The sequence below is a fragment of the Vanacampus margaritifer genome, chromosome 17 (genome assembly GCF_051991255.1).
Source record: "Vanacampus margaritifer isolate UIUO_Vmar chromosome 17, RoL_Vmar_1.0, whole genome shotgun sequence".
In the NCBI taxonomy this organism is placed as follows: Eukaryota; Metazoa; Chordata; class Actinopteri; order Syngnathiformes; family Syngnathidae; genus Vanacampus; species Vanacampus margaritifer.
Genome location: NC_135448.1, coordinates 19,316,151 through 19,331,188, shown reverse-complemented (window position 1 = coordinate 19,331,188; position 15,038 = coordinate 19,316,151). Strand labels below are relative to the sequence as shown.

The window sequence follows — 15,038 nt, the reverse complement described above, 5'->3', positions numbered from 1 at the left end:
AAAAAGGATACTAACGCTCATTAAATGATAAAAATGGATTTTTTTTCCTGTACTACAAGACAAATATGTGAGTTTTACATACAGAGGTCCTAAAATGTTGTTTTTTTTTTATCATTCGTTAATTTAAGGGGGGCATCTTACAGGTAATAAAATTTTAATTTTGAGAATTTATTATTATTATTTTTTTTAAGATGTAGTTTGACAGGATGGGGGGGGGGGCTGAGTTTCATGAAAGTAACGTTTTTTTATGACTCAAAATAAAAAAGATGATTCTTTATTTATTTTTTTTAAAGGAACTATTCGTGTATGAAATGAAAAATGATTGAAAACCATTTTGTTCGGACACAAAAATACAAACTTGGACACGTGAGCAATACAAGCTCAGCTGCACTTAAACTACTTTTAGCAGTTCCCGAGTCAGCTTCCTATTCATTTATTAAAAGTGCCATGTGACGAAATCATTTTTTTGGGTTTGTCATGCGGCTCTTCTAAATTCAAATGACTCTACGTGCATTGTTGTCATTTGAACACCAGGGGTCACTATTGTAAAGGATGTGCTGGATCCTGAGTTTGACCTTCAATTATCGAAGTCAACCAAGTACAATTTGGATTGTTTTTGATGTCCCCAAAAGTCACTACACACTTGAGATTTTCTATGGCATCATTTGGACAAATAACCAATTGCGAGGACAACCATGTGACAACAAATTAGCATCTATTAAGCACGCTCGACAGGCTAACCAACGAGGCGCTGCGTCTTGCAAAAACGTGTAACCTCCTGCAGGGAAAACTTCTGTGGATTCCGAATTAAAGGGCAGCTCTCCAAATAGGCGCTTTCTGGCTTTGCGCGAATGCCTGCTCGAGGAGTTCAACGTGTTCGTCAATGGTGGTAGTCGCAGGCCTTCCGATGCGTAGCTTCTCAACAACCCGTTTGTTTTTGTTTTTTCCCACGAGTAGTGTAAATGACCCGTCGGGATGAAACGTGAACCAAAATGGAAAAGCGCCAAGTGTCTAGTGACTTTGGGGACATCACTTCCTCTTTGTTTCCTCCTTTTGCATGACTTGACAACTGGGCTTTCACCCGCCTCGCTCCCGCGTTTCCGTGTCTCTCCTCCAACAAGCTGCTGCTTCTTCCTCGTCCGCCGCCGCCGCTGGCCGCCCAACAAAACCCGCCCGCCCGCCCGCTCCTCTTCCTCGTTTCCCAAAGCGTCGTCTGGACTGGACCGGAACATCAAACGTCTTACTTACATTTTCCTTCGTGTTGTTGTAGTTTTGGCGACCTGCTGTCGTTCACGCTGACGGCCTTCGTGGAGCTGATGGACCACGGGATCGTCTCCTGGGACACGTTTTCCGTGGCCTTCATCAAGAAGGTCAGGCCGGGCCCGCCGCTGAAAACGGGCTGGAGGTTGTGGAGCTTGCGGAGCGTGAAGGCGGCCGTCCTCGTTTGCGTTGCAGATCGCCGGCTACGTCAACAAGGCGGCCATGGACACGGCCGTGCTGCAGCGCTCGCTGGCCATCCTGGAGTCCATGGTGCTCAACAGTCAGGACCTCTACCACAAGGTGGCGCAAGAGATCACCATCGGTCAGCTCATACCGCACCTGCAAGGGTGAGCGCACGAATATGAGAAAATGAAATATTCAGAGGGGGGGAAAATGCATTATGAGGAGCTTTGAGAGTATTATTTAAAAAAAACTATAATTATAAAAGCGGCGGCACGGGAAATTTTTTTTCCCTTTCTCAAACCCTTTTTTTTTTTAACACTGATAAACATTCACTTTCAAATGAGGAAACAAAAAAACATGCAAATAAACAATATAAAAAAATATTTAAAAAAAATAAATTGAATGATGCAGATTTTTGCGTCCTGAACCGCGAGTACGTCGGGTTGACTGTAATGTGAAAAATGTATTGCAAAAAATAATAATTCCAAGGAAATATAAATCACCCTTGCCTAAGTCTTTTTTTGTGTGCCTAAATCATCTCTTCATGATGCAAATGGTTTAATTATTTTGTGTTTCCCGAAAAATCTGACAAAAGGACTTAGTTCATTATTAACTCTTTGACTGCCAAAAACGTTAAATAACGTTTAGTAAAATCCTATGGATGAGTGCCAAAGACGTTAAAAGACGTTTTTTTTTCAAAACTGAGGTGAAACTAACCATTTTCTATTGTTGATTACTGAAAAACGTAATAAGGTAGAAACAAACTTTTTTTTTCTGATGAAAGATGAGAGTCCAATCTTTCATTTGGTAGTCTGTGTGTTTCCATAGTCCAAACACATAATTTTCTGTGGACCTTGAAAGATCAGTCAAAAATGCTTAAATCGGCTGGCACCCACGGCATCCCTTTTCTGAAAACGTCTGGCAGTCAAAGAGTTAAGAAACCGTCAAATATAGTTTCAAGATACGCCGTGAATCCCTCCAATTGGCAGGAGATCGGGACGGAAGCCTAATTGCGGCCTTATTATTTGTACAAGCCCGCATTCACCTGAGGATTCACTCATTCTTAATTTTCCTCCCCCACAAAATAAATTGCAGCATGCTGGCCTACGAATTGCGAACTTTTGTGATTCCAGGACGGATCAAGACATCCAGACGTACACGGTCGCCGTCATCAACGCGCTCTTCCTCAAAGCTCCCGAGGAAAGGAGACAAGTAAGCAAACTTGACTTCGTCCTCCGTCCTCGCCCGCATTTGCCTGCAATTGCAAACTTCCTCCTTGCATCGGCGCCGTCCAGCCAGCTGTGCCCTTTAATAATGAATGACCCCCTCCCCCACGCCCCCCCCAGCCCAGCCACACATGCCGGAATGCCGCATTGCAATGACATCACACTATTAAAAAATAAAAGCAATATTTTTTGTCAGTAATGGTGCACCCAAGCTTGCCTTCTTTTTTGTTCTTCTTCATCTTTGCCGCCGTCACTCTCGCTCACCTTGTGGTGTTTGTCTTTTTTTCTGACTTTGTTTCCTCGCGGCGCACGACAACAACGCGCTAGTTCGATGAGCACATTGTGGACGTCCTAAATTGTCCCCTGACAGTAAGTGCACCGCTACACTACGCTCGTTGCTCTTGTAGTAGCATAAGTAGAATACAATTCCCAATTCACAGACAACAACCCCCCCCCCCCCCCCACTGCCCCCCTCCCTCCCCTTCCACAAGTCACTTGGCCCACTTTACTCATTGGCTGCCATTGATGGCCCTCGACGGCAAAGATTCGTTTGAATTCAAGGACTTCATATTTTGTCCTTTTTGGAGGCTTCACATTTTGTAATTGCAATTTTACCCGATTTTTTTTTTATTTTTTTATCTCATCTATTTTTTTTCTCTCAATAGAGTTTGAGTTGTTCATGCACTATAAAAAATATTGTAGTATTTTATTTTTGTGTTTTTTATTTTATTTTATTGTACACCCTCAAAAAATGTTATTTCCACATAAATACATCTATCCTCATAAAATTCTAATATTTTCTTCTTCTTCTTTAAATCAGATTTTTTTTCCCCCCCCTCGTTTTTGTTTAGTATTTTTAATGAACAAATGCTGTTAACTGTGCCACACGGTAAAGGGACGAAATCTACCTGACATGGACTTCACAGCCTCTGTTTTGTCTTTCCTTTGCTGCCATTCATTGTCATTATTTAATCACGATGATCGTCGTTTCAAATGTTGGAATTTTTGCTTGATTATGACCTCTTTGTTTTGCAGGAGATGGCGCACATCTTGGCCCAGAAGCAACTGCGCTCCATCATCCTCAGCGTAAGCCCCGACTTGGCCCGGCCCGACTCTGCTCGGCCCGTTTGCTTTTTTGTTTTGTTTTTGACCTTTTTTTTGCGTTTGTCAGAACGTGATCCGGAGCCCGACGCCGATCAACGACGAGATGGCGCACCAACTGTACGTTCTGCAGGTTCTCACCTTCAACCTGCTGGAGGACCGCATGATGACCAAGATGGACCCCCAAGACCAGGTCAGCGTTTGTATAAAATGTTACAATGAACACTTCAGACCCCCCAAAAAAATCATAACTTTGAGGGGCAATTTTTTTTTTTTACGGGGGGAAATAAATAAATAAAAAGAACTACATCAAAGCTCAGTGAGGATGGTTTTTTTTTTTTCAATATTTTTTTTCTTATTAAATATATGAAAAAAATCAAGGAGTAAAAATATTCTCATTTTCTGAGAATATAATCTATCTGCGATGGTTGTTAAATTGCTGCTGAAATAAAGTTGAGTTGAATTTCTTTTATGAAAATTTTAAATTTATGAGAGGGAGAAAACTTTAAAAAAGCTGATTAAAAGGTTGTAATTAAGTGAGGGGGATTTAAAAAAATATATATATTAATTTACAAGGAAAATATTAGAATTTTATGAAGATAGATGTATTTATGTGGAAATAAAATCATTTTTCTGAGGGTGTACAATCCATTTAAAAATAACACTTGGCAATTGAAAAATTAAATATTTTTATTTATTTATTTATATATATATATATATTTTTTTTTCTTTCCTGGAGAGCTCAGTATTGTTCATTCGGTAATTTTACAGATTTGACATGTCATCATCATTGCTCTCCCTTTTTTTTTTTTTGATATATTTCTTAAAAAAAAATTAAATATATTTATTTTAATTTTTTTGTATTTTTTTTTTTTTTTGTATGTGGGTGAAAATGTGTATGTGCGTGCGTGTGTGTGTGTGTATGTGTGTGTGTACAATATTTCTTTAGTGCATGAACAACTCACACTCTTGAGAAAAAAATAGATTACATTTTAAAGCAAAAAATTAATGTATTACAAATGAGGAAATGAGAAAGAGAAATCATTATTTTATTTGTTTTTAAATTGGCATTTTATGAGGGTTTTTTTTTCTGGTAAAATTGCAATTACAAAATGAGAAGCCTACAAAAAGGAAAAAAAATATTAATATTAGAGGAAAACAAAAAAAGGCCAAATTTCATGAGGGTAAAAATGTTGTTTTTTAAATATTTTTATGAAAGAAAATCGAACTTAATATAACTATTTAAATTTTTTTTGTACGATCCAGGAATTTTTAAATGTCGAACTTTGCCCAGAGTGAAGCAAATGTGAATGTTTGAATTGTTCAGGCTCAGCGGGACATCATCTTCGAGCTGCGTCGGATCGCCTTCGACGTGGACTGCGAGCCCAGCAACGGCGGCAGCACGGAGAAGCGCAAATCCATGTACACGCGCGACTACAAGAAACTCGGGTTCATCGTAAGCGCCTTTGATAACAACACAGTCGTACCTCGAACAGACAGATTGATATTTTTATTTTGTTTGCTCTTGAGTTGCAAGCAAAAATGTGCATTTTGATCCGCTCGACATCAACGTTGTCATCCAAAAAGTCTGCAAGCTCGCTGCTAATGCAAAACAGCAGACAAGCTAGCAAAACTAGCATCAATGGTGGTGAAGTTCTTGAAACAACTTGAGGTTCCTGTTTTTTTGTTTTTCCCGTGTTTCATCACAGAACCACGTGAACCCGGCAGTGGATTTCACCCAGATTCCTCCCGGGATGTTGGCGCTGGACAACATGCTCTACTTTGCCCGGCACCACCAGGACGCCTACATCAGGGTGAGTCCACAATCATGGCAGCCATCTTGGTGCCAAAATGACAACCGCCAGGAAACATGTGTTGCTTTTCCTGGCGCGTCAGATCGTTCTGGAGAACAGCAGTCGGGAGGACAAGCACGAGTGTCCGTTCGGACGCAGCAGCATCGAACTCACAAAGATGCTGTGCGAGATTCTCAAAGTGGGCGAGCTGCGTAAGTCGCACACACACAAAAAAATCAATGTACGTCGTTTTGTTTGTATTCTGAGCCATCTTGTCAAAGTTTCTTCCTTGTTAATAAGTTCAAGTTGGATTCTGTTGACAGCACATTTCTTTTTTTCTTTGCTCTTTTTTTTTTTTTGCTTGCTGGCGCGTCTCCATCGCTGCCTCCGCTTTATTATTTATTGATATATTTGTTTATTTTTGTATCCTTTCTCCATCTGCCGGCCCACTGCCGGCTCTCCATCTGCCGCGCTGGCTGGCGGCGCTCTCACAAAACTCGCTAAAACGGATCTGCGGCTCTCGCGCGCTTCGTCCGTTCGGACGCGTCGTCGGGATCCGAGTCGGCGTTTCGGTGATGAAAGTGTCACGCGAAAAATGAGTTGGCTTGGATTTCATGTCAAAACAAAACGGGAACGGTCGTGGCGGCGTTGTCGCTGAAGTGACGGAGAAGCGACTCGCCCGCGAGGCTCCCGCCGCCGCAATTAGCTGCTAAGCTCATTAGAGACGATTAGCGCAGATGTTCCCACGGTGCTTCAACTTATGCTGGCCTTTTCGCTTCTACTTTCAAAGTGGCTCTTTAAGAAAAAAGGGGCGGAGCATAGGTATCAACCGTGCATTTATCAACCGTTACAATTTAGTCTTGTACCAAAAGTGGACTTAATTCTGATTGTGTGCTAATGCTAATAATGTTAGCGCTATTATTGGTATTGTAATTTAATTTTGATATTATTAAAAATATTTTATAAATTGAATAATTTTAAATTAATTGAATTTTAATTTTTCTTTTTTGTTTTATTCATTCAGTTATTTGCAATTTTTTTTATTGTATTTAATGTTTGGCTTGTTTTTAGTGTATTTTAATCTGTTTTACGTTGTATTGATTTATTTTTTATCCTTTTTCATTTACTACATTTAGTTTATTTGAATCTGTTTTCCGTTGTATCGATTGATTTTAACTCACAACATTTGTCCTTGTGTTGGAGCTAGCGCATGAGATGACACGTTTGTTTCCTGTAGCCTTCCTACTTTACACACACACACACACACACTGGATGGTAAAATGGTGCTGACATTGCGGGCTGGACACGCACACACTTTTGTCTTGTGACAGCGGGGCATGAGGCTGGCAATTAGAGCGAGGATGACATCTTTCACTGTGCATTCGTCATGTGGCGTAGCGACAAGGTGACTCTCTTTTACACACGCGCGCGCGCACGCACGCACGCACACAATCAGTGGATGTTGGCAGATGTCAGGGTTGGCGCTGTGCCCGCTAAAGTAGCCCCCCCCCCCCCCCCGCTCCCGCCCCACCCCCCTGCAGGCCTCATTTGCATGGTGTCCAGCCCACTAACGAGCTGACGTCACACATTTGTGAGCCCTGGAGCAACACACACACACACGCACACACACACGCACACACACAGGCACCAAAATAGACTTCCACTCGGATGACAGCAGGGCCCTGCCGACCTCAGCCAAGGCACTCACGTCCCATGACGCACTGTTGATGTCAGTGGGCTTTATCGCTGTACGTTTTTTTTTTTTTTTTGGAGGGGGGGGGGGGGGGTTAGTTTCTGTTAATAGAGAAGAGCAATGCAGAAATTTTGTGTGAAAGGGGCCTCAGGGGTGTCCAAAGTCTGGCAGCCACACCCTGTTAGCTTAATGCTAACACATAATGCAAAATGTAATCGACAGGCTGCAAAATAGCATCCGTGTAACGTTCAGAATTGGATATTTGAACACCTACATTGGAGTAATTTATGTGGAAAGATTTGTTTTTGAATTTTATGAGGATAGATGATGTATTTATTACAATTATTTAATGGAAAAAATCAATCATTTAATGGAAATATTTTTCTGAGGGTGCACAATTCAATTAAAAAACACATTCAGAAATAAAATATTAATACTACAACATTTTTTTATAGTGCATGAAAAAAACTATATTGAGGGAAAAAAAGATTAAATTTTCAAGAAAAATTACAGAATGAGGAAATGAGACTTAATTTCATGGGGGAATTTTTTTCAGGTAAAATTACAATGAAAGAAAATATTAATATTACAAGAAAAAAAGAAAAAAATCTCATAAGGGTACGGATTAATGACATTTGCATTCATTTCAATGGGCAAAGATGATTTGATGTGCGATTGTTCTGAATCCTGAGATTGCGTGCAGTTGTTTGCAGGTGAACGTGACCCCGCGTGTTTTTTCCATGTGCTTTTGATCCCGCAGCCGGCGAGAACTGCCACGACTTCCACCCGATGTTCTTCACGCACGACCGCTCCTTCGAGGAGTTCTTCTGCATTTGCATCCAGCTGCTCAACAAGACCTGGAAGGAGATGAGGGCCACCAGCGAAGACTTCAACAAGGTCAGGCCTCCATTTTGAAATCTCACAAACCAAAGAGGGTTTCATTCACAAACTGGCAATTTGGTAGAAAAGAGTCGACCCAGAAAAAAGACAGAGGAAGTCGGCCATTTTGGTTTGACGCAACCGTTCTGTCTCGGTAGCATCCTGAAAAAAAACAAAAACAAAAGCAAGACATGATGTAATAATCCGCTGGATTGTCTCCGTCGTGCATTTCAACAGCGGCAAGGATGCTAACAGCGCTGACTGCTAGGCAACCGTGGACCCGTTGCCATAGCAACCGTCCTCCAATTACGTGGCGTTGCGAGACGCTGTTTGGGCCAGCGCGTTGCCTTTTATTGTCACCATGTTTGTGTGAGCGTCTTCATCTTCCCTCCCTCCATCTCCTCTCTGATGTAGTGACTCCCTCCCCCCTCCCCCCTTCGCCCCTCCCCACACACGCACATCATGTGATCCTCTGGCCGTGTCACAATTGGCGTGTGCGGCGGTGGCGCACGTCCAATCAGAGCGCTTCAAACCGTAGATCAACATAAGACAGAGAGAGAGCGAGAACGAGGGGAAGGGAAGACGAAGAAGGCAGGTGCGGACGGCGTTGGCAATTTTCCTATCAAGGGGAATACTTCGCAAAGGAATACGCTGGGAGAGACAAAACGACAAGACGAGCTGCCTGCGCCGCGGTGACTCGCCATCTGCCTCACCCCCACCTCGCGCTCCCTCCTCATCCTCATCCTCCTCTTCCTCTCGGTCCACCCGAGCTGCAGAGGATTCGGGAATCAGTCGCGTGCACGCTCGCAGCCATGGAGCTGACATGTAAGTAGGAAGTGTGTGCGTGAGGAGGAGGGGGAGGGGGAGGGGGGGGTCAGTCAAGAAGCGGCCTGATTGGGGGAGGATGAGAAGGGAGTGTTTGCTACCTGGAGGAAGAGGAAGATGGAGGATGGTCATGCTGACGACCTAAAATTGCTAAATAATCTACTGGATTATAAACAGCGCTGTGTGTGTGTGTGTGTGTGTGTGTGTGTGTGTGCCCGGGGTGGGGGGGTTAAAGCTTTGTTATGAATGGGATTAAGCCGCACACACACACACACACAAGCACACGTTTGTGACCTCAAGAATCGCTTGGTGCTTCATCCGCTGATGTTTTTATCCGTGGGGGGGGGGGATTGGGGGTCAACATGGGATTAGCGCAATCCCGGAACGCAGACTCAATCATTTCTATTTCCCTGCGTTGCTTTCCATCCAATCCAAATTCTCAACATGGTTTTCTCTTTAATGATGGGTACTATTAGAATTTGGGATTATTCTCAAACATTCCTAGATTAGCACAATCCTGGATTAGCACATTCTTGGAACATTGACTCGGGATTGTTCTGATCCAGTCCACAGTCTTTGAAATAATGGCTAAAACAAAATATATATGTGGATTTGTGATTATTCCCCAAAATTCCAATTTGGGATTAACATAATCCCGGAACGCCGAGTTAGGAATGTGATCATGTAAGAGTGTAACAGTTGAATTTGAAAATGGGTTTTGATTGAAAAGATGCGAGTGCATCAAATTAAACTGAATCAAATCGAACCGCTTTAAAATGTATCAAATATTTTTTATTGGCGATCTGGTTGATTGATCTCCTAATCTCTCAAATGGCAACATAATCCATCAAATTGCATCGTAATCCCACTGAATGCAACCAAATGGAATCTCACCGCTTGAAAGCATCCTGCACTTGTGTGACGCCGCATGCATGGAGATGGAGATGGAACGAGATGCACACGCTTACGCCCCTCCTCATTTGTGACCTTTCAAAACTGTTCCTAAACTGGGATTAGCGCTTGAAACATTTTCCCCACTCAACGCAAGATTTGCAAGATCCCGGATTAGCAACGTCAAGCCAATACTTTCTCCTCCTTTCCTGATTTGCTTTCGCTCCAATGCCGAGTCCTAAAATGTGTGTTTTAAGATCCCTCAACGTAGGATTACTCTTCTGTAACGCTGACTCGGCATTTATTTACATGCTGTGGTTTTGATTCTGATCCAATCTCCAAACCATTTCCGCTTGATTAAGGAATATTATTCTGATGCATGAATAGCACCAAGTCAAGATTTTTTCCTTTCCCTTTTAATGTTGTGTCTCCCTAGCTAGCGCCGATGGTGCTTGTTTACCTGCTAAGTAGCTAGCTAGCTAGCACTGAGGGCTAAAGGCAAACTGTGGCAGGGTATTTTCTTTCTGGACCTGGATTTGCCACCTCTCAATCGTGTCTGCTTGGTTTTGTTGTAATCCAATTGTTTGATTTCTCCCAATGATTGAAGAATCTTATTGAGTCTTCACAAATATTCCTCAAGTCGAGGTTGTTTTCAAAAACGCCTCCCCGGATGAGCAGAACCTCTTTTGGATGGAGTGTCTCGTTAGCACGTTTGTAGTAGCGCAAGTGGCGCCGTTGTGATCTTGTCTTTCTTGTGACTGGCTCTTCTGTTTCTCCAACTCTTCCTCCTTCGGGCTGTGGACGCCTCCCCCCCCCCCATCCCACAGCGCCACCTGCTCCCCCCTTTTGTTGCGTTCAGACGCGCTATTTTTATCATCCTGCTTCACCTCCCACTCCCTCGGCGAGCTTCTCTCCAGCTACTCGCCTTTTCTTTTTTTTCTACACGGACAGAAGCGGAGAGGCTTGCCGATCGCCTCAGGGTTTTTTTTTTTTCCCTCCAAAAATCTCTTTTTTTGAAAGCCCTTGTGTGTTCATTAGGTGCAAGTGGAAGTGGCCTACGCTAATATTGAAGCGCGCTGGACTGACCCGAGATCATCATCCATTAGCATGACAACTATTGCTCTTGATTCTATTTGCATGCATCAGCGCTCTCCGGTCTTGTTGCTGATGCATGCTGGGAAACGACCCGCTCTTGTCATTCATTTTAATGATGCGCCTGGTGTTGCGTATTCAACGTGACACGCTCGACGGACCTCGTCCGGGATGGGCAGCATCGCACCGTGTTTCTTCACATGCGAGGATTTGAAGAGTGGAAGAAAATCATCCACATCTGACCTCACCTTTTTTGACGTTTGACTTCCTGTGGCTGACTCCGCCCCCCCGTTTCCTTTTTGCGCAGGTCATGCAGGTGGTGCGGGAGCAGATCATGCGAGCGCTGACGCTGAAGCCTAACTCGCTGGACCAGTTGAAGAGCCGCCTGCAGAACCTGAGCTACACGGAGATCCTCAAGATACGACAGTCGGAGAGGATGAATCAGGAGGACTTCCAGTCCCGCCCCATCCTGTGAGTCGGACAGTCACAAAATAGCCAACGAGGGAGGACCAAAAGTGGCAAAATTAACAATAAATACATGTGAAAATAAAAAATGTAATACAAAAAAAAGATATAAATGGAAATAAAAACAACAATATATATGCATACCATAAATAAAAGTCTAAATAAATACAAAAATAAATAAAAAAAATACATGTGGAAATAAATGGTTGTGATGACAGTGGACAAAAGTGGACAAGCGCTCCGTGCATGCCCGCAAGACTTCCTTGTTCGCCACTCGACCAATAAAAGGCAGTTTGCAACGACGGAGTTACAACCCAAGACACGCTTAGGACCGCCCCCTCTTTTCAATAACAAACAACATTTCATCCCAATAGAGCGTCTGCAGCATGAAATAAATAAACGTGAGAGCAGAGCCTTTTTATTTATGGATTTATTGTATTTATTTCCACAATTATTTTCTTTTTCTTTTTTTTATATTTGAAAAAATATATATTTCTACTTTTATTTATTTACAGATAGATATATTCTTTTTTTTTGTTTTGTTTTGTTTGTTTGTTTGTTTTTTTCCATTTATATTTATTTTTTTAATTCAATTTTTGAATAAAATTTTTTTATATCCGTTTTTATTTTCACGTTTATTCCTTTATTTATTTATTTATTTATTTTGCCAGTTTTGGTCCTCCATAGTAAATCATCATCCATGAATACATCACAGCCTCATCATCCTCAGCCTTTTGGGGAACCAAGATGACATTTGTGTGTTTGACAGGATGCTAACGTATTCCGCTGTGCGTGCGTGCGTGCGTGCGTGCGTGCGTGCGTGTTGTTGGTGCAGGGAGCTGAGGGAGAAGATCCAGCCGGAGATTATGGAGCTGATCAAACAGCAGCGGCTCAATCGACTGTGTGAGGGAACGTGCTTCAGGAAGATCAGCAGTCGCAGGAGACAAGGTGACGCGCCGGCCTTAGCTGCTAGCAGGTAGCATTAGCTTGCGGAAGCTAGTTAGCTAGTTCTTGATAGCAACTCATGGAGGCCGAAAGAAGCTATAGTGGCCCAGCTAACGAGAGAAGCGACTGCGAGCAGCTTTTGGAAGCGACGAGAAGCTTATGAGACGCTACTCGCGGCTAATAAGCATGTAGCATTGCGAGTCGTCATATGGACTTGTGTCCGCACACAAACGCACAGTTGCTAACGTCCTCCACACCGCCCACAAGTCCATCTGCTCCACGTGGACCCGAGCCACCAAAAGTGTCTTTTCCGGTGCCTGAGCGCAGGCTAGCATCCAAGAAGGCCAACCTGCCCACTCCTTAGCCTAGCACTAAACAAACGCCACCCATTTCAGGTCACTAGTTTTCTGTTCATGTCGAAATGACTCATCTCTGTCCGTCCCATTACTTTTGTCCTGCTTCTAGACAAGTTCTGGTACTGCCGGCTGTCCCCCAACCACAAGGTCCTGCACTACGGGGACCTCGAGGAAAGTCCCCAAGGGGAAGTACCCCACGACTCTCTGCAGGACAAACGTGAGTGCCGCCATCTTGTCACATGACCGGTGGACAATATGCTGACGTTGAGCGGCGCCTTTTCCGCGCAGTGCCCGTGGCAGACATCAAGGCCGTCGTCACGGGAAAAGATTGTCCTCACATGAAGGAGAAGGGCGCTCTCAAGCAGAACAAGGTGCGCTAATGCTAACAAGAACCGCTAACGGCGCTATCGTTGACGAGCAAATAATCATTTTCTCCCCCTACAGGAGGTGCTGGAGTTGGCCTTCTCCATCCTCTATGAGTCGGACGAGTACTTAAACTTTATCGCTCCGGACAAACATGAGGTGAGACCAGCTAAGTGTCGGCTAACGTTTCAACAACATTTGTTTTGACGGCAGCTAATGAGATGCTACTGTTAGATGCTAGCAGTGCTGTATTTGGCTAACTCGGTTTCAGCAGGGTAACAAGATGGTGTCTAAATGTCATGTGACCAGCAGTTGGTCAATCTCTAGCGTGGAAGTCAGAAGATCTTAAAGGCAGCTCACAGTGGCTACTTTTTTTTCTTCTTTCTTTCTTTCTTTAAAATTTGTATGTATTTTGCGTTGTTTTAGGAGATTTCTAAGCTTGTTTGTTACCTTTTCTATATAATGTTCAACAATGTACTATGCCAATATGTTCTGTACATTTGAAGTTAATCGAATAATAAAAAATAAAATAAGAAGCTAACAGTGGCTAGTTGTCATTAGCCACCAGTTATCTGCAATTGGGAGCAGTTGGAAGCTAAAAAAAAAAAAAAAAAAAGAAAAAGCAGAAAAAGGTCAATAGAGGATGCTAATTATGTACAATGGCTAATGGCAGCTGTCATCCTCTACTGCAGTGATTCTTAACCATTGTGCCACAGCGCCATCTAGTGGGCTGCAAAGTCATTTCAATTTTGTAACTGGCAGCTAAGCGTGACAAATGACAACTAGCTGCTTTTTGAAGTTAGAAGAAGCTAAAGGCAGCTAATTGTGACTTCATGCTAAATGTAGGAGTAGCTGCTAGTTGTATTAGCATGTATTTTGCAATATTTTCCTTTTTTTCCCCCTCAGTTCACAGTAGTTGACTCTTTGTCCTTGATCCTGTGACAGTATTGCGTGTGGACGGACGGTCTGAACGCACTCCTCGGCAAGGAGATGACCAGCGACTACACCAAATCCGACATGGACACGCTGCTCTCCATGGAGATGAAGCTCCGCCTACTGGACCTGGAGAACATCCAGATCCCCGAAGCGCCGCCCCCCATTCCCAAAGAGCCTAGCAACTATGACTTTGTTTACGATTGTAACTAGCTTAGCTTAGTTTAGCCCTGCTGTACTCACTGGACCTTTTTTTTTTCTTTTTCTTCCCCTGCATCTTTTTTCGCCTTCCTTTAAAACTGGACGATTTCAAGAACTGTGATAGTTTGTTTTATTTGTTTGGTCTTCCTTGTTGCTATGGAGACCACAAGGAACCAGGAAGTGTTCCCTTAAAAATCAAGAATTTTTATTTTTATGATTTGTCCTCAGGGCTTCTGTGCAGGGAGGGATGGCCATGTTAGTTGTAGTCCACTTGTTTATTTCCTGTCACATGACACGAGTTTCACCATATTCGTGGCAGCTAAATGTTTTTCCCCCACACCACGAGAAGTACTTAAAAAAACAAAAACAAAAAAACACACTTCTTGTCTGCTCAAGACTGTTACAACTTTTTTTTTTTGTCACAAAGATCCCTGAACGACTGCTGTACACCACATTCCTGAGCAATATTTACTTGATCATTTAATGTTTATTTGTTTAATTGTGAAGCTGTTATAAAAAAGTTTTTGGGGGTGGAAATTTTGTGTTGACAAAAATTTGAAAGTTAATGTATATTTAATTTAAAAACAGATCATGGTTGTGATTTCTAGTATGATTTTATATATATATATATATATATATATATATATATTTATATATATATGTATAAAATACAGTATTATTTACAAGCCCCAACACACACGCCTCCTCATGGCCTCCTATTTAAACCCATCACGTTTTGTCTGTCCAATTTTTCAAAGCCCCACAAAACTGCTGTTTACATTAAAGGTTGAAAGATGTAAAGTGTTTGTAGGAGCCATGTCGTACCTTTGGC

The 15,038-nt window shown here is 42.7% G+C and overlaps 1 protein-coding gene across 5 annotated transcripts in view; it reads left to right on the top strand.

Annotated features, from left to right (window-relative positions):
- Positions 1–15,012, top strand: part of elmo1 (engulfment and cell motility 1 (ced-12 homolog, C. elegans)) — a 42,487-nt gene extending 27,475 nt beyond the window's left edge. For 2 of the 5 annotated variants that reach the window (XM_077549138.1, XM_077549137.1), the window contains 16 exons: positions 1,271–1,370; positions 1,456–1,607; positions 2,577–2,655; positions 2,997–3,038; positions 3,705–3,755; positions 3,841–3,963; positions 5,098–5,226; positions 5,480–5,584; positions 5,667–5,775; positions 8,017–8,153; positions 11,251–11,414; positions 12,244–12,356; positions 12,819–12,926; positions 12,998–13,080; positions 13,154–13,231; positions 14,018–15,012. In XM_077549138.1, the coding sequence (XP_077405264.1) occupies positions 1,271–1,370; positions 1,456–1,607; positions 2,577–2,655; positions 2,997–3,038; positions 3,705–3,755; positions 3,841–3,963; positions 5,098–5,226; positions 5,480–5,584; positions 5,667–5,775; positions 8,017–8,153; positions 11,251–11,414; positions 12,244–12,356; positions 12,819–12,926; positions 12,998–13,080; positions 13,154–13,231; positions 14,018–14,218 (1,774 nt within the window). In that variant the 3' untranslated portion in view covers positions 14,219–15,012. Of the gene's footprint in view, positions 1–1,270; positions 1,371–1,455; positions 1,608–2,576; positions 2,656–2,996; positions 3,039–3,704; positions 3,756–3,840; positions 3,964–5,097; positions 5,227–5,479; positions 5,585–5,666; positions 5,776–8,016; positions 8,154–8,629; positions 8,961–11,250; positions 11,415–12,243; positions 12,357–12,818; positions 12,927–12,997; positions 13,081–13,153; positions 13,232–14,017 lie in introns of those variants that run through there. The other 3 variants (XM_077549140.1, XM_077549139.1, XM_077549141.1) reach the window with 2 other exon arrangements.
- Positions 15,013–15,038: the final 26 nt, after the last annotated feature.